Here is a 19,577-nt window from a genome sequence, read left to right as displayed (position 1 = left end):
AAAAAAACACAAAAGCAAATTTTAGAACATTAAAAAGACTCATGATGTGACACTTGTTTTAATTAAAAGATTTATATAGAGAATTACAGCAATCCAGTTTAGTTTAGAGAAATATAAATTTTAGACTTCTCATTAATTCTGTAAAAGTAACTGAATACACCACCTGAAAAGCTATGCCAACATTTTTTCCATACTGGTATGCAATCTCGTGAACTTTTGGATCAGGGCAGCCTAGTATGGAAACCTGAAAGGAAGAGGAAAAAATAAAAAGAACAACTCTAATTATTCACCTGCAATGTATTTTATTGTAGGTGTAACATAATAAACACAGTGAATATCCAAAGAGGAAAACTAAACCATATCTTAGAGCAGGGCAACTCAACATGCAGCCTGCAGCCTCTTTGTGGCCCACCATGCCGTTTGGGTTTACATAGGGCTCAACATGCGGCCCATAGATGGGATCCTTTGAACACAGCCTCCAATACAATTGGGGGGGGAGTTGGTTCGTGATTTTTTGAGTGGCTCATGGTTGGCAATATTTGGTATTAGAAGTGGAAGGACCAGATTTCTTTTTGTTATAGACTGTATTGCTTACATAAATTGCATCCATTTGACCAATAGGAATAACTTTACTGCAGAGGAATCCATAACAGCAAGTCAATAGAATGGTCTTCTGTTGATATTCATTTTAGTAGTTAAATTCCTGGACTCTCATTGCGGTTATGTGGGTGGAAATTGGGTAAATATTGTATTTTATTAATATCACTTAAATGACTTAAATGGGGCCTGTGCGTTGTATAGTCTTGTCTTAATCTTTGTATTCATGCCAGTCAGCGTGAAAGAAGCTATTTGCATATATACTTGCATGTATATGCAACCACACCTAAGTTGCGGCCTTGTACGTGTGCTGTGAATGTCATTGTGCCCCCCCCCCCGCTTCAAAAGTTGACTAGTTCTGTCTAAGAGCATTCTTCCCCATCCCCAAAACTGATTTTACACACACACACACACACACACACACACACACACACACAGATGCAGCCCCATTAAAAGAAAATACACAGGGCACAACAGAACTGCAGTATTAAGCTCTGAATAGAGATTAGCTTTATTAGCGTTACAAATGATACTGTAAAGAGAAACTTAAAGTGGTCTGGTAGCACTTTAGACTAACAAAACACGTAGATGATATCCTGAGCTTTTGTGGGCACAGCCCACTTCTTCAGATGACCAAAGTCAACTCCGGTCATTAGTGACATTGCATTCTTTAATGTGTCAGAGAAGCTAGCACAGTTTAGGCTCCAATTGTGTACCAATTTCTGTGCACGTGGACCCCCATGTGACACGCTTGGTGGAAGTTTAAGCTTTTAAATTTGGAATCATTGGCTAGATACAGAACTACAGACTTATCCTTCCATTACTGTCCCCATAACAAATCCTTATCACCACATGGAGCTCTTTTGAGGTCAGTGGGGCTCTCCGTGCAGGGGTATGAACACATAGATCAGCTTGCGGGATCAGATCCTACATCTGTAGATGAAGCAGGAATTGGTCATGCAACTTTTATATTAATTTCAGCAAAAATATTTTTAATCTCTATTTTTCAAGTAATTTATGCAGAGTAAATCTTTACTTAGATTTCTCTCATGACAGCTGGGAATTCCATTTGTGCTTTATTGCTGTGATTTCCTGAACAGAAATCCTCTACTCATATTGTCTCTGAAAAATGCCTTTCGGTAACTGAGACTACAGTGACTCTCAGAGCCATCTGCCACGCATATATACTACTTTGGCTGCAGCTTACATACACATCTACCATGTAGTAACTATACACTGGAGCTTATGGTAGCTTTAGGCCCTTGACAGGCTGTTTATTTAGTTACCTCAATGGCATTTTAGTTCTAATGTAACATTGCTATGGAGATGCAGAAGATATCTAATTCAGTTACAGGACAAGACCATCCATATCATATTTAGGCCCTGCCCCAGGAACACAACAGTCTCCCTTTCTGTAGATTAATTCTAACTGAAATCCCACTAGAATTAGTTTCTGCCATTTTTTCAGACAATATTTTACCTTGTTTATATGCAACTAGAAACAATGACTGTCTTTTCCTTCTCTTAACACGAGAAATGAACTCTCATACGCTTCAGAACTTATCCTGATATTTTAAATCATCAATAACATATCCTTAGGCCAAGTCTACAATGGCACTTTACAGTGCTGAAAAAACACTCCCCAGGATTACAGCAAGTTACAGCATTGTAAATGCCAGTGTGAACCAGGTTACAGTGCTGGGAGCTGCACTACTAATGCTATTAGTGCCTCCCCTCGTGGAGGTGGTTTAGACAGAGTGCTGGGAGAGCGCTCAGTGCTCATGCTGTGGACACACTTTCAGGTTAAAGCACTGCTGTGACAGCGCTGCTATGGCTGAGCTTTAAACTGTTAAGTGTAGACAACACTTTTGTTTGCCCTTTAGAATGAAATCATCTTAATCCTGGATTCTTAAAAGAACCACTTTCAAGCTACAGATAATGATTTTGCTGGCCATTCTGGCTACAAAGAGCAAAATTCCTTCTGAACCCATCAGCTCTTCTTAAACAGCTCAAAGTGTCCCAGAAAGTGTGCTCCAGGCATTATTTGCCATTTGTGCTATCAGTGCCAATCTTCTCAGCCTTGCTGACTTATGAAGAAATTGAGGGAAAGAAAAAAAAATGTTTTGTTATAACAGAGCTATAGCTTTGCCCCCAAGGATAGTCCCATCTCTCTCACATTTATTTATAAACACGGTATCTGAATTGCATGCTTCCCAAAGGTGGAAACAATACAAGTAATGGAATGAAACAGTACAAGTAGTGGAATGTAACAGAAACCAAGGTCCCTTTCTGATCAACTACACCTCAGCTATGCTTTGGATGGATATGACCGAATCCTTGGCTTTTGTGCAAACTCTCAGGCTGTGTCTACATTGATGTGATCTTGCGCAAAAACGGCTGCTTTTGTGCCCAAACTTGCTGCCTGTCTACACTGGCCGCAAGTTCTTGCACAAGAACACTGACGTTCTAATGCATGAAATCAGTGCTTCTTACGCAAGAACTATGATGCTCCTGCTCAGGAATAAGCCCTCTTGTGCAACTGTTCTTGTGCAAGAGGCCAGTGTAGACAGGCAACATAATTTCCTTCTGCAAGAAAGCCCTGTGGTTAAATTGGCCATCAGAGCTTTCTTGCATAAGAACGTCTACACTGGCACTGATGCTCTTGCGCAAAAGCACATCTCTTGCACAAAGGCACATGCCAGTGTAGACACTTTCTTCTGGAAGAGTTTTTGCACAAGAACTCTTCCGCAAAAGAGTTCTTGCATAAAATCATGCCAATGTAGACGTAGCCTCAGAGAGGCTAATAAGTAAACTGAAATGACCATGTAATGGAAACGAAAAGCCCTTTGAATTCTTTTCACTTTGGTTGCCAAAATTGCTATATAATAGCAACAGCTTTCAGTTACACTGAATATGTGGTGAATCAGAAAGTTGATCTTATTGTCTTTAACTCAGCCAAAATTCCCACTGAAGATTTGAGACAGAGAGGAAAGCTGTATAATCACACATTTCTGTCCCTATGAACCACCTATGTCCCAGTCTGACCCCACCATGCACACAGAAGTTTAGATCCTTAGATACCACTGCATGAAGTTATAACACAGTTGATAGCATGACTCTTCTGAAGGTAGGTGTGGATCTGGTATCACCAACATGTCCTTTTTTCAAGGACCTCAACTTTGTTGCTACATTATGTCTAAGTGAAAAGTTAAGAGAAATATTGCTTTATCTGGTTTTGCTGCCAGGGTACAGTCCCAATCTGTTTCAGAAACACAAAAGAAATTGTTGTGAATTTAAGAAGCTTGAGAAACAGATTATTTTTAGAAATGAAACCTTTACAAGATTTCAGTATACCAAAATGATATATGCAACTACAACAGGAGTGTTTTCTGTTTTCCTTGAACTAGTCAAATTTTCAGATTCCTTGAACTAGTCAGATTTTTATGGAAAGTATACTATACTGAAAGTGTTCCAATAAGGTATTACAATATTGGAAATAATCTCCTGTTTTACATAATCCACTTTAGGCAATTTTCAAATGCCCTTTATTGCAAGAATATACTAATGATTTCAGAACAACACACTTTATAACAACACAGTGTATTAGACTAATCCTTTTTGAACTGCCTCTTATTGGTATGGTATGGTTCCAGCTCTTTTAGGAGAAGGGGAAGCATTTTTGTCACCTTCTGTATTTTCTGAACTGGTAATAAACACGGTTATTTTAAGAATGTCTTGTCTGTGCATGTCAATATTCAGGACTCGCCGAACCACGGCGAGCCCTGATCGCCAGCCGTGCTGTCCGGCGATGTGCGCATGCGCAGGTCGCCCAAACCCAGCTCTTCCAGGTTGCAATCTACTCACCATGGGCGAGCAGATTGCATTATTTGTCGAGCCCCGTCAATATTCATATGTTGTTCAACAAAAGTAACAGAATCTGGTGCTTTATAAGGAGAGTAGGGTATGTCCCCCCCTCTCTCCCTCAATGCAAATGCAGACACCCAAAATTGCAAATGAAGCAGTGATTTAAATATCCCACGCTTCATTTGCATAATTGACTTATGGTGCTATTTCAAAATAGCGGTATTTCGAGAGAAAAAATGGGGTTATTTTGAGATAAAACCCTTCCCTCAAAATAAAACCCTTCTCTCGGAATATGGGTTCTTGAAATAGCCCTATTTTTCCCTCTCAAAATAGCCCTATTTTGAAATAGCGCCATAATGCAATTTTGCAAATGAAGCGCAGGATATTTAAAAGCCCCACTTCATTTGCAATTTTGGGTGTCTGCATTTGCATTCCTCTCTCTTAAGAGGAATGAAGTGTAGACGTACCCTCAGGGTCCCACTATTTGTTTGGGACTCAGTCCTTGAACTTATGCTTCTGTCATTTTTACAATAATTGAATTGGACATGACTGTTTTAGTCATCCCAAACGACCAATTAAAAACACACTCAATTAATAAGACTTAAAGGTCAGCAGAAAATAATCTATTTCTCATATAGAACAATGCAAAATAGGAAGAACACAAACTAACTGTTTAAATTTTTTGCAGTTTTCATGTGGGGCTTTGCATTACACTTTACTATGCTATACTATAGAAGACAACAGATGTGAAAGGAAACTTACACTCAATAAATTATAAGATGAATAGTTCAGACTTGATTTAAAAAACTTCTACTATTTTAAAATGAGCTTAGGAGTCTACAATAGATCTTGCTGAAAATCAAGCAGGGAAAGATTGAAAGTTTGTCTCTGCATGTAAAACGGAAAGGAAAGACTGAAAACCAATAATGGAGGCTGCACAGCTGAACTGGGATAAAAATTTTAACCAGAGATCCATAAGGACTGTGGCAGAGTATCACTGAAATGTCTAGATTGGAGCATTTCCAAAGAAAATAGCAATTAATTGGGAATTTAGCTGTGAAGCTTACACTATGGTATGTTAACTTGAGGAGAGACAGAACGTACATACTGCTTTACAACTGTTTGCTATAAGACTTGCAGTCTTCTTAAAGGTCTTCTCGAGGTAGTGAGCAAATCTCTCATTTTCATTTTCTTTGGAGCCCAACTGAAGGAATTCACCTATAAAGATGCAAGGACAAAGTCTTTATTTTTGTGTGTATTGTTTAGATAAAGAAATATGAAGATATACATAGAAAAAAACCTTACCACGCACCAAATCTTCAATCACCTGACTTAATACTGAGATAATAGTAGTGTTTCCAATTCTTGCTAAAGCGACAGAAGCTGCTGAAAGGATAAAATCACCAGCTAAAACAGCCTGGGGGGGGTGGGGGAAAAAAAAAAAAAGAGAGAAGATTTTTGTATTTTTTTAAAAATATCTCTTCACAAAAAATACTAGGGACTATCTGACTCCCTTTATATTTTCCACATGTAGTCAGATTACATAATTTTCCTCAAAGTGCACACTTCTGACTGAAAACTGGAAAAAAAATAGTTACGGTATTTAAATTTAAATCATTCTGGAGCTCCCATTTTACAGTGCTTTTTTTTTTGCTATACAAACCATTATATACTGTATGGTCATTGTGCTACATTATTGAATACATTCAATTAACTCTATTCAGAACTTCTTGAATAATTTTTTTTCAAATGCTTTATGAAGAAGCTTAAGTCATCTTACATATTTCACAGGAGATTTGTAACAGTAAAGCCTTTACTATCTTAAGCTATATATTTAATATTGTGAAGCCTGAAAAGTCTAATGCTAATATAAAAACTCTTTTGGTTTGTTATTTAGGTAGGGGAAACTAGTACATGAGGTGCTTAAAGGAGGTATATTTTCAAAGCATTTCAACAGGACTTTAGCTACTGTATGCAACTGCCATGACGGTCAGTATCAATCAATCACAGAGAAAAAACACTGTCTCACTATACAGGAGACCCTTGTGTTAAACAGAATTGTTATTCATGGTTCTGTGATTTTGCAGGGGTCTCCTATCCCAGCCTGGGGAAGTATGGATGGCTGCCCAGGGCCAGGAGCTATAGCTCCCTGTATTCATGAATTTTGCCATGTGTGGTGGTGCCAGGAACTCATTCACTATGAATGGCAAGGGTTTCCTATAGAAATTTTACCCCCTGCATGTAGAAACTCATACCATGCTGACAAGGATATGATCAGCTCAGATTACTCCTTTTTTTCTAAACATCCCCAGCTTCAACCATAGCCACGCTCTACTGCTTAAGGACACATACACACTAAACATTAGCAACATGACAAATACAAGTCTCCACTTTACCAGAGCTATATAATGACAGAGACTCACCTTTCTCTCCCCCCAGATTTGATTAACCGTTGTTTTTCCTCTCCGAGAATTTGCATCATCAATGACATCATCATGAACTAGACTTGCAGTATGGATCATCTCTGCAATTATGGCCACAGAACGTTGGCTTTCTTGCACCTCCCTAAAATTATAAAACCCACACACACCTTTAAGTGTCAATCAAGCATACTATGTGGACTGCAATATGCTCATGAAAAGTCTCTATGGAAATGGAAACTATTTTTCAATAGCAGTGGTTCTCAAAACATTTTCACATTCTGAACATATCATGGACTGCCAACCTTCTGATCTCTGTACGAGTCAGATCATTTTAATACAATGGGTTGGTTACATCTCCTCATTTTGTAGAGGTCTACATATAGGCTTGTTTCTGCAACATTGAAGTTAATGGAAGTCATACCATTAATTTCAATGAGAGCTGAATGAGGCTCTATATTTCTCTCTTTAAAGGACTTCAACATTTTACCTCAATGCTAGCAACCATCACTGCTCCAATATCTACAACTGAAGATGCAATTTGGTTCTGTCTTCCTTTGTTTGTGCTACTGTTCTCCCACATATTGAGGCCTTCTGCAGATTTGATTATGACCAAATCTACACCGAAGAGAAACTTGGACAATGAGACCTGAAGCAGCCATAGACTGCAGCTATATTGAGAGTTGTACTAGTCAAAAACATCTGAAAACTTTAGTGTTTCCTGGGCTGGAACATTTAGGAAGAAGCATCACTATTTTAAACTTGATACCTTTCCCTACTGTACCAGAAGCAAACTTCAAGATCATGTGAAAGTGTCCTGTGTACCACAGTTTGAAAAGCCACTATTCTAAGAAAAATACATTAACCAGTCCTGGATTTACAGTAGCATCCTTTCTTCAGTTTAAATAGCATAAAGAAAAATTCCATCTCCACCACAACTCATGAGTTCTAGTAAATTTAGTTAACTTACATGGCAAGTTCAAGAAAAATTTAAAAAATCTGAAATTTAAATAAATTTTGCTGATAATCCATGATCCAGAATAGATACCAGCTTACCCTTCAGTAACAGTGCAGGCCCATCATAGCCAAGTAGAAAAAGCCTAAGACTCTAAATGAACATAAGGTACAGATTTGTTCTACAATAGAGTACGATTTTCAGTTCCTTCCCCCTACTTTTTTTTTTACCATATTTTACAAATTTCACTTTACTCTTCTCATGCAGCCCTAGCAATTCTTGTGTAATAATATTATGGCATATTTTACATGCAAAACATTCAAGAATCAGTTGAGATCAAAGTATGGAATAAGAAAAGACTTTTCAAAAATATTACTGGCGACTTTTAGACATTAACTTCTTTCCCCATCTATACTTGTGGATGATACATGCATATAGTAAAACCTCAGCATTATGAGCACCAGAGTTATGAACAGACCAGTCACCTATACACATCATCTGGAACCAAAAGTACATAATCAGGCAGCAGCAGAAAAACGAAAATGAAACAAAAACAAAACAAAAAATCCAAATACAGTACTGTACAGTGTTAAAAGTTAACTTCTAGAAAAAGGGAAAGCAGCATTTTTCTTCTGCATACAAAAGTGTCAAAGCTGTATTAAGTCAATGTTTAGCTGTAAGTTTTTGAAAGAATAACCATAATGTTTTGTTTAGAGTTACGAAAACCTCCATTCCTGAGGTATTTGTAACTTTCAGGTTCTACTGTAGGTCCAGTTAAGAGGAAAATAACTGCATTAAAGGAATACTATTCACAGACTATCCAGTTCAAGTACAACCCTGATTTTTCCAAAGCATGGTCATGACCCCAGGATTGTATTTTATTATCTATTTTAGGTTCTCTCAGTTTAGAATGTAGTAATGAGGCACCAGATTACATGCCCAAGGACATCTTGTTCCAAAGAGACCGCACACACTGGAACATAGCAACAAGCACTGTTTTGCAGAAGACACTTTTAAAGGAAGGCCATAACAGCTGGACTGGAGACCCTTTGAAGTCTGCCTTATCTTCACTGTGCTCCACATGGGAGATCTCAATTTCAGACTCTCCAAAGTTGGTTGACAACTCACAAACACCTGGACATGACCGGCTAGCTTAGAAATCTGTGCTCTATATTTGAAGGACACAGAATACAGCCTCCAACGACTGTTGAGCTGACTCTCTTTATTCATTTACAATGTTGGGTGTTTTCAGAGACTGAGATAATTGACTGCATGAGGTGTAATGTCTGAATATGATCATGAACATATATTGGTCAATGACACACACTTACTGGCCAATTAAGTATTTTGGAAGATGTCACACCTGTGATTTAACTCAATTTATTTTTAAAGAAGTGGAGGGGAAGTAATGAGGAAATAGATATGGGGTTAGCTGGGGTATAAAGGACAGCAATAAAGGACCAAGAAAAGTGAAATTTTCAAATCATTCCCTCTCTCAGAAGGTCCAAGCTGCTCTTCCAGCAAGTCTGAAACCTTAAGAAAATGAGGTAATCATACTAATTTCCAGCAGAACCATAATAAATTGAAGAGAAAACATAAAAGACCTTGGACCCACTACAACTAATTACAAAAGGAATTTAAGATTTTGGGTTTTTTTACATGGTTTAAATATATTAACATGTAATAATTAGCAATGAAGTTGGAAGGTGACATCTTGCCAGTCTGCCAACTGCCAGGAAATTACCCTATTTTTAGGTAGCACTTTTAGTGGTCATTTCTGCATGCAAAACAATGACAGGATATGGCTTGTAGTTTGTGAAAAAAGGAATCATTGTTCAGTACAAGAATAAAAAGCTGGACACTTTCATGGTTGTTTTAAGATTGCTCTTATATGCATTAGAAACTTTGTTAGTTCAGTATTTTAGTATAAAAACTTTTCGATAAAATTATTTTTAGTAAAGAATACAACTTACCTTAAAACAACTGTAAAAGTTTCCAGCCTCTTTCATGCATTCAACTGCTGACTGGAATTCCCTTTGTCATAAACTATGTCAGCAGACTGGACTTCCTGCTGGGAAGTAGCAGTAAAATGGCAACGCTCATTGACACACCAGAACCATTCAATGGTATAAAGATAGCACAATAGCGACAGACATTTCAAAAGCAAGTTTTGAAAGTTCTGTTTTAAAGTACAGTTCTCCTCTGAAAAGTGACTTTAAAAATGGCATTCTAGGGTTCACATTTATGGTGCATCCGAGTTCTGTATAAAATGTGCCAATTTTACTAGAAACTTTAAAAAAAAAAAGCTAGTATTTTTGCAAACTCAATCTGGGCAATCAATCAAGGTCCTTTCTATCTCACACATCAGTAACAGTAATAAAGGTTCTGCAGGACAAGTTATTCTCACCGTGACACTACTGAAAACTCTGCTAGGAGCATAGTACATTTTTTTAGGATGCTCAAGAAATATTAGGAACCTGGTAATTAATTCTCTCTCAGGAGCTTTAACTGTGCCATGCTAACAGAACAAAAAACAAATTTTAGTAATTAAATCAGCAGATAACTCTGGATATACACAGACTGACTGAGGATGACGGTGCCATTTTTACAATGTTCTCAGAGTAGAACCACACCACCATTTTATATATTATTTAGTACATATGTGCAACTTTAACTGCCTTTTTGTGCATATGCATTATGACAGCCTTTAATTACATGATCACATTATTTTTCCAGTAGGTCCCCCTGCTTTATCTGCACATATTGGACAGACAATAAAACAGACTTATTTAGTGAATGAGTTTTGGAACTGCAGCACCCTTGACCTTTCCTCCCACTGTGGTGTGCAGTAGGCAGAGGCCAGCTGCAAGAGGTAGGATAATATGAGTAAGGCAATATTTCTGTATGGAGCTTGCTTACAACTTCACAGAGTTTGTAACACCCTGCACATTATGTAAGTACTGCTATTCTGATTTTAAAGCTGTGGAAAATGGGTGGCTGACTTCCAGTCCTATGCCCTGACCACACCTCTCAGAATAAGTTTTCACTACCTGCTGAGAACATGCTGGGAAGAAGTGTGTGCTTTCAGGAGTGTAAACCAAAAGTTGAGAGAGTATAGGAGGGAGCTGGGGAGGCATGGATTAAGGAGCTGTCAAGGCAGCTATGTGATGCAAATAGCTGAACAATAAGCAACGTACATGACAATTGTTGGGAAGCAAAGATGCTGTCAAGGGTATCTTGCCAGAGGATGCTGTGAAGGTTAAAACTATCACAGGATTACAAAAAGAAGTGGACCTATCCTCCACGAACTTCTGTCAATGGCTATTAGTCAGGATGGGCAGGGATGGTGTCCTCAGGCTCTGGATCACTTGATGATTACCAGTCCTGTACATTCCCTTCTATTCACTGGCCACTGTCAGAAGACAGGATACTGGACTACAAAGACTTTTGGTCTGACCCAGTATGGTTGTTCCCATGTTCTTAGGTAGTCTTGTGCAGTAGTAATGAATGGAGCGTAAGAATCCAGATAGACTGGACAGTGGCAGAGATATCAGCTTTGTTTCTCTTGCTTTTAAGGGGGGAGAGGTCTATTTCCCTAATTTGTTTTTAACATCTCTTGTGCTCACCCCATTTTTCCTTCTTTGCTATTGTATCTCCTCCTCCTTTGTTTCAGTCACTAACTGAAGCATGGCTACAGTAGAGGACATGCATAAAGTTTGTTACAAACCATAGGTGGTGCGTCTGGGAAACCAGTAGAGTGCAGAAGCACAGGCTTAGTCAGGCAAAGTGATAATCCTGTGAGATTTTCCCACTATATGTTGTGAATAACTCCAGGAGGATGTGTGAAAATGTGAGAGTCACACAATCCTAATTTAAACCTCTTACCAGGACTCCAGCTCTCTCACACAGAGAATAAATTTAAACGTTTAAACAACAGACCAAAAGCTATTGCACAATGGAGCTAAAGACTAAGGTTTGCATTTATGTTATGATCTTTACAAGGGAAGAAAATCTGTCCATGCAGAAATTATGCCAGAATTAGGGCCCAAGATTGTGTAAACTGATGTTCTGCTATTTTAATGGATATGGAGGGAGCATTTTCATTTCTTCTGCTATTTACAAAGCAAACAAGATTTTAACAACGAAATATATGTTGGATGCAGAAGGCTGTACATGGGTTGGGACTAGCAGCTGGAGAAGAAGAAAATGAAATGAAGTGAAGTAACAACCCCTGAAAGCAGAGAAAAGGTGAGTTTGGTGATGAAAAACAGACTGAATGGTCTAAAGAACAATGCCATGGAAGGGAAAGGATGAAGAACAAAAATCAATAAAATGGACCACTAAATAGGAAAAAGGAGCCCTCCCCCCCCCGCGCAAAAAAATTAAAATAAAAATAAAAAAAATCATCCACCTGAAAAGTTACTTTTCTGTAAAAATTCTGCTTTTCTGAAGCTATATCTGGCAGAAATCACAATCCTAGATGTTTGTTTCTTTGCACAAGATTACTTGAGCTCTCTTAGATCTCAAGAGTTTTTGATCTTTGAGGGCAGCGTTAGGTACTCCAGGTACCTTATTAATATTTGTGTGCTATCTTCCCCCTATTAGATATAAGGCTGCCCTCCAACTATTACAATCAATTTCTTTGATTGCATGGATGAGTGAAGCTCCTAGAAAGAAAAGTAAAGTAAAAATTATCAATGTAAGACCAAAATGCAACAGTGCCATGCAAATGCCTGTTCTCACTTTCAGGTAAAACTAAATGAGAAGTAGGCAGCATAATCTCCTGCAAATTGTAACCAGATTTGTTTGAGTCACCGGCTGAACAAGTAGTAGGACTAGGGATGTTAAATATCAGTTAATTGAATGGTTGATTAACCTCATGAATTCTTATTGGTTACTCGAGTATTCTGTAGTCCCCAGGGGTGAGGCCAGCAGCCCGTGTGCTACAGCCCTACTCTAGAGGAGCCTCCTGCCACTCCGCCCTGCTGCCTCTGTATTAGTTCCCAGACCCGGCACAAGCTGGAACTGAGCAGGGCTGCTGGCCAGCCTGCTAAAAAAGTGTACTGGGGGGAGAGGGGAAAATGCATGTAGTCTACAACATTATCAGTTAATCGACTACACTATTACATCCCTAAGTAGGACTGAGTAGTCTTGTAGGCTCTAAGTTTTACATTGTTTTATTTTTGAACACAGGTTTTTTTTTGTACATGATTCTACTTTTGTAAGTTCAACTTTCATGCTAGAGATTGCACAACACTACTTCTATTAGGTGAATTGAAAAATACTACCTCTTGTTTGTATACAGTGCAAGTATTTATAATAAAAATATAGTGTACACCACACTTTTGAAACAAATTTGAAAGTGCAGAAAAGATCCAAAAATATTTAAATAAATGTTATTGAACAGTGCAATTAATCCTTATTAATTTTGTAATCACGTGATAAACAGTGATTTTTTAAAATCACTTGATAGCCCTCATATCTAGGATTACATGTCCCATTTTTAAAAGGGACAGTACTGTATTTGAGGCCCCCTGCTGCTGTCCTGACTTTTTCTTAAAAATGGACAAACTGTCCCATATTTTCTATCTTCCTCCCTATCAGTACCAACAGGTCCTGCTGCTTACCGAATTCCTGTTCACCAGCAGTGAATAGAGGGAAGTCCAGTGGCCAATTGATGGGGCTGGTTGTGTAAGACTGGTGGTAGGACAAAAATGCAACATATGGGGCCAGCTGCTCCCCCTGCCTGTCTGTGCAGCTCCTGCTGCATGCTGGCGCTCAGCCAGCAGTGCCCTGTGCCCTGTCCCATTTCTAGCTGGCACTGACTGCAGCGGTTGGTGAGTGCATGCAGGTGCCAGACAGCAGCTGGATTACATGTAACCTCTGCTGCCCACCCTTTATGAGCTTTCCCTTTCACTGTCTTCTCCCTGCTTTGCCCCTTCAACTGCCCTCCCAACTGTTCTGCTCTTCTATATGTCCCCGATGGGCATGTCCCACTCAGCACTGCATGGAGAACCAGACCCTGATCGGGGCACTGAGTTCACCAACACCCTGACCAGCATGCACCAACACCCTGACCAGCATGCTCCTTCCTTTCTCCTACTGCCTCTGACTGAGCCAGTGCCCTGGGAAAGCCCAAGACCCAGGCTCAGGCTGCTGGCCAGGAAGAGCCAAGCCCTGCATGTGCAGATGCCCTGTATAGCACTGGCATAGGGAAGCCTCTCTGCCCCTCAGCTAAACTGTGAAGTAGCAGGAAGGTGAACAATTTCCAGTCTGTTCACACCCCGAACCTGCAGGCTCCACACCAGAAGTTTAGCACCCTCTTCACCCATCCTTAGTCCCGGGTCCTGCTCCATCCTTGAGAATTCACTGAAGCCCCTGCAGTCAGTTTCCCTGGACCTTGATGCGCATAATAAAAGAGGATATTAGAAAATAATTAACACCTGCTTCTTAAAGAAAATAGTAGTAGACTTAACTCTCAAGCCAGTGTGTCAAATACATAGAATCTCTTTATAGAATTGAAGAGATGGGTAGAAACCTGATAGTTGTGGTTCTAGGAGAAGCAGGAACAGGTCTCAAGTATCAAATAGTATAGATTCAGAAGTCATGGCTAACAAATTAAGTGCTGTCCCACTGCATTTAGAAAATCTAAATCCCCAGAAACATATCTTATTTAGAGAAGTAGTAGTCACCAGCAAGTAGCTAGCTTACTCTATGTATGGGAAAAGTTATGAGAAACAGATCCCTTAGCAGTATTACAAACAGTGGAGGTATTACAGTGTAACGTATGGCACTAGCTTATATGCAAGCTAATGATGTTAAAATGCGGTTAATTGACTAGTTGACGCAATTTCCATTGACTAGTTGATAGGCACTTCCACATTCCTCCTTTGAAATGTACAAGAGCCCCTCGTACAGCCCAGAAGTCCCACTGACTGTAGGCTGCATGCAGTGTGCCTGCTTTGAAGTGCACAAGAGTCTCCAGTGGGGGTCTTGTGAATTTCAAAGCCATGAAGCCCGGGTCAGCAGGGAACTCTAAGTCCCCGCTGACCCCAGGCTCCAAAATACACTGGATACCGCTAGGAGCCTGTGGTCAGCTGGGGACTCCCCAACTCATCCAGGGAAATGCCGGGGGAAAGCCCAGGTTCAGCTGGGAATCCCCAGCTGCCCCAGGCTCCACTGCAGCTGCCCCTTTGAAATGCACAGAGGCATTTGAGGCATTTGGACCCCCCACCCCATAAGAAGCCGGCACTACCTCCATTGTTGCTGGAGGCAGCGTCAACGGAGGTGGCTTCTTGGATGTGGGGGGAAATTGAGGGGGCCCCCGAACACCTCATGATCAACTGGTCGATTGCGATCAATGGGTTGGTGACCACGGAGCTAGATTACCAGTAAGGAGCAGCACTCTGATGTCCTTGCTGCACCCAAGCCTTCCCCCCCCCCAATCCCTTTCTCAATGTGAGGAGAGCAGTACTGCTATGGCACCTAGGAACAATATGAATCTGGTATTTATGCTAGTCTACAACCAATGACTATCACTCCCTGGCCACTTATGTGCAGGACTGTAACTAAGGCCTTTCAGCAGCATCCTCTGTCTATTTCTACTGGCATGGCCCATCACATGGTACTTGGATTATGAGGGTGCACAATCAGCATAACATTGCTCAATCACCTGCACCATGATTGAATTATAGGTTAGAAAGGTACGTGCAGTTCCATTCCCACTGTCTTGTCCATGCAAGCTGTGCACCATATGGAAATAGCAACTAGCAAGATACGTTTGGAGCACCTTCTTCTAGCAATTATTGTTGACACTTTATTGTTCCTTCACATTTTCAGTTGCTTCCAGAAGGACAATTAGAAACTATACATCCTGGGTCTGCCAGGGGCTGCTCCAGCTGGGATGGGAGCCTGCTGTGGGCAGGCTTGATGGGGCTGGGGCAGCTCTCCACCCGTGTTCAGTGGGGGCTGCTCCTGCCCAGCTGGGCCATCGATTAGGTAACCAGTATGCATCACCCACTAAGGGTGATGCATACTAATTAACCATTGACATCCCAAGTTACAGCTGCCCTCAAGGGCCAAATAACCTAATGACATTATGCCCATTTTGAGTTAATCCCGATTTCTGGGAGTGAGAATCCTGCACAAATTATATCTTTAAAAATAAATTTTATTCTCATTATTGTTTATCTTGCTAAATATAGAGTATAAAGGTACTCACTGCTTCCAGGCCTGTCATGTTTTAATATAAAATACTATTTCCCTCCCACTGTGAACAAATTCTTATCTATGATAGCAGATAATAGCTATATAGAAACTTATAAATACGTTCTTCTTTCCCTTCCATAGCTACAATAGTACTTTTCACAATTCTACTGGACAAAATTATTCAGTTCCACAACAGAGATTTTTTTTATTGTAAAATGTACTTAATTATACAAAATAAAATTGATGTTTCATGGGTCACCTTATAGCTTTGATGAAGTCATTAGACAAATTTTGTGAAATTGTAAAGAAAGGAATTCTTAAGATTTCAGACTTATTTGCCCATACCAATGTATTTCAAGACTAGGGACTCACCCGGAGTTATTATGGTGAATATTGCACGCCCTTGCCATTAGCACCACAATCATTGGTCGAAAAGCTTTTCCTTTTCCATCAAAGTAATATTCACACATTTCTTTAAGTTCTGCTGTAGATACAAGTAATTCCTGTAAACGGAAAAATGAATTAACTTCATAATCAAACTGGATTGCAGGTCAGGAACATGCATTCAAATACTCTAAACTAGTTTGTTTTTTCTCCTGCCAATTTATGTTGGAATTGGTTTTAAGACTATTCTTCAGGATAACTTAAAAAAATAAATTAAAAACAATGCAGTACTCTAGAGAGTGAAAATAAAGAGTCATTTTTCTGCTTCTATCTGTTATGTAATGATTTCCTCTTTCCCTTGATTTTGGGGGGAATCACTCGACAGCAATAAATGCAGATTATCAAGAGAAATCTTCCTTCAATAACTTTGTTTAGAGCTTTAATAAATGTTAAAGGAAACCAGATGGTTGCAATTTAAATCTTTTTCAATGTGAGATTCATTACATCGTCCTAAAGCATTCATCAAAAGCTCCTACCTTTTTAATATCCTCATACAGATTCTTCAAGTCTTTCCGACCAAGTTTAAAAGGGTCCTTGTATTTTTCATCAGTAATTGTTTTACTACAGCTGCATGTTCGTGAGGTTGTTGTATGATGAAGCCTGGCAACAGTATAATTCAAAAAGAAGTAAAGCAGTTATAAATGGCTTTTTTTCTGACTTTTTACAGCAAACAATTCATCAAGGCTCTTAGTTCCTTCAAAATACTTTCAATCACCACAATGGGGAGTTTAGCATAGCTACATCAGGGCATGTTATATGTGATACAGATTTTAGAGTATCATGTAAAATTCAGTACTTGAGAAAAGTATGTCCTGTAAACTAGAGAGGACTATTTTTTAGCAAGGCAGAGGGTTTTTTCCCTTGTTTTTGACAGACAATTTGCAGGTGCAGTCAACACCATCTGCAATTTGGTGTCAACAGAATGACTTTTCCATCATTTTGTATTTAAAAAGAAGGTGGTTTCTATTTCAGATTTGAATATACATTCTATGCATCTAGTCACTCTGGCCAATTGTCTACATCAAATTCATGCCTTCAGGTATGAAGGAGAGGTCAAGCCCCATTCTGGACATGCCATGCTCAATAGTGAATGAGCGTGATTAACTTGAGGATCCCTGACATCCCCTGGATTTGAAGGTTAAACCCACACACTGAGGTCTCCTTTATTTCAACCTCAGGACATTACCTAAGCAGCACATTTTTCAGGATAGGAGAATTTCAGTCTACTTTCACTTCACATCAACAGACAATGTAACACGATCCATATGTCTTGTAGACATTAGGGTGAATATCATCATTTTACAGTCTGTTTTAATAACCAAAGTATTAGGGTTTAAAATCCACAACTTCTCAGCAATCTACATAATATAGGTACTTTTTCACTAGGGATGTAACAGTGTAGCCATTTAAATCAGGGGTGCGCACGATACGGCTCGTGGGCCAGACGGGGCCCGCCAATCTGTTTGATTCTGCCTGTCAACCCATTTGAATTGGCCCATGGCCTGCCTTTGACAGTGGGGTAGGGGAATGTGCAGAGTCTCTTGTCCTTGCCCTGACTGGTTTGGGCGTGGAGTAGCATAAGACGTGTCCCTCCTACCCCACCACCTGGGGCACAGTGAACTTAGATGGAGCCACGAACTCCAGTGCGGGCTCTTGTACATTTCAAAGGAGGAATGTGGAACTCCACGTGCAGCTGGGGGCCAGCGGGGAGTCCTGCTGACTCTGGGCTGCAAGCAGTGTGCCAGCTTTGAAACATACAAGAGTCCCCAGCAAGGGCTCTTGCGCATTTCAAAGCGAAAGCGGCCGCATGGAGCCAGGGGTTAGTCCCTTGGGGTATGTCTACACTACCCCCCTAGTTCAAACTAGAGGGGGTAATGTAGTCATACGGAGTTGCAAATGAAGCCCGGGATTTGAATTTCCCGGGCTTCATTTGCATAAAGCCAGCCGGCGCCATTTTTAAATGCCAGCTAGGTCGGAACCCGTGCCGTGCGGCTACATGCGGCATGGACTAGCTAGTTTGGATTAGGCTTCCTAATCCGAACTAGCTGTATACCTCATTCCACGAGGCGTACAGCTAGTTCGGATAGGAAGCCTAATCCGAACTAGCTAGTCCGTGCTGCGTGTAGCCCCGCGGCACGGGGTCCAACCTAGCTGGCATTTAAAAATGGCGCCGGCCGGCTTTATGCAAATGAAGCCCGGGAAATTCAAATCCCGGGCTTCATTTGCAACTCCGTATGACTACATTACCCCTTCTAGTTTGAACTAGGGGGGTAGTGTAGACATACCCTTGCTGACCACAGGCTCCATGCTATGCTGCAGATTTGAAATGCCATGTGGAGCCCAGGGTCAGCTCCCAGCTGACCCTGGGTTCCGCACGGCATTTCCCCAGAACCCGAGGTCAGCTGGGGACTCCCCAGCTGACCCTGGGCTCTGCGTGGTTTGAAATATTTTGCTGGAACCTGAGCTCAGCTAGGGCGTTCCCAGCTGACCCCAGGCTCTATGCAGTCATGCCCCTTTGAAATGCCGCCATGGTGCTCGGTACAGGCTCCATGCGGCACTGCCACCTTGAAGTGCCACTTTTGAAGTATCTGATAGAGGCAGCAGGGAGAGGGAAGCGGAGGGGAGGGAATTGACTAGTCGACTCGACTATCCGATAAAAGCATTTGATTATCAGATAGTCAATTAGTCCTTAACATTCTTACTCTGTATCAGAGCCTGCAATGTGGAGCTGGCAGCTAGCACCCCAAGAGTGGAGCTGGCCACTGGTGCACATAAACTGGTTCTGGCATGCACCAGCTCCCAGCCCCAAGCCCAGGGAGTCAGCTGCTGCCCCACGCTGTGGGCTCGGTATCAGAGCCTGAAGTATGGGGCGGGCAGCCAGCTCTCCAGAAGTGGGCTGGAATGAGCCAGCTCCCATCGCACACTGGTTCGTGGCTGCGGGTCCCACTCCCGGGGAGCCAGCTGCACTGCAGGCTCTGTAATATTGTTTTGTACCAGAGTGTAACAAAGTAGCCACTAAGTATTTCAATGGTTATATTAACAACCTTTTTTTTATATAAACATCCCCATGGTTCTCCTACTTTAGCTGT

At 40.7% G+C, this 19,577-nt stretch overlaps 1 protein-coding gene across 3 annotated transcripts in view; it reads right to left on the bottom strand.

Annotated features, from left to right (window-relative positions):
- The window catches only part of PDSS1 (decaprenyl diphosphate synthase subunit 1), a 37,640-nt gene that overhangs the window by 10,944 nt on the left and 7,119 nt on the right, over positions 1 to 19,577 (bottom strand). For 2 of the 3 annotated variants that reach the window (XM_075922549.2, XM_006115269.5), the window contains exons 3-8: positions 16,965 to 17,088; positions 16,417 to 16,547; positions 6,885 to 7,026; positions 5,767 to 5,878; positions 5,570 to 5,679; positions 164 to 244 (exon numbers count right to left, since the gene is read on the bottom strand). In XM_075922549.2, coding sequence (XP_075778664.1) covers positions 164 to 244; positions 5,570 to 5,679; positions 5,767 to 5,878; positions 6,885 to 7,026; positions 16,417 to 16,547; positions 16,965 to 17,088 — 700 coding nt within the window. Of the gene's footprint in view, positions 1 to 163; positions 245 to 5,569; positions 5,680 to 5,766; positions 5,879 to 6,884; positions 7,027 to 9,809; positions 9,905 to 16,416; positions 16,548 to 16,964; positions 17,089 to 19,577 lie in introns of those variants that run through there. The other variant, XM_025180796.3, reaches the window with a different exon arrangement.

This window comes from Pelodiscus sinensis, chromosome 2 (genome assembly GCF_052426305.1).
Source record: "Pelodiscus sinensis isolate ZL-2025 chromosome 2, ASM5242630v1, whole genome shotgun sequence".
Lineage (NCBI taxonomy): Eukaryota > Metazoa > Chordata > Testudines > Trionychidae > Pelodiscus > Pelodiscus sinensis.
The sequence above is the reverse complement of the archived record's forward strand: the minus strand, read 5'-3'. Positions and strand labels throughout refer to the sequence as shown.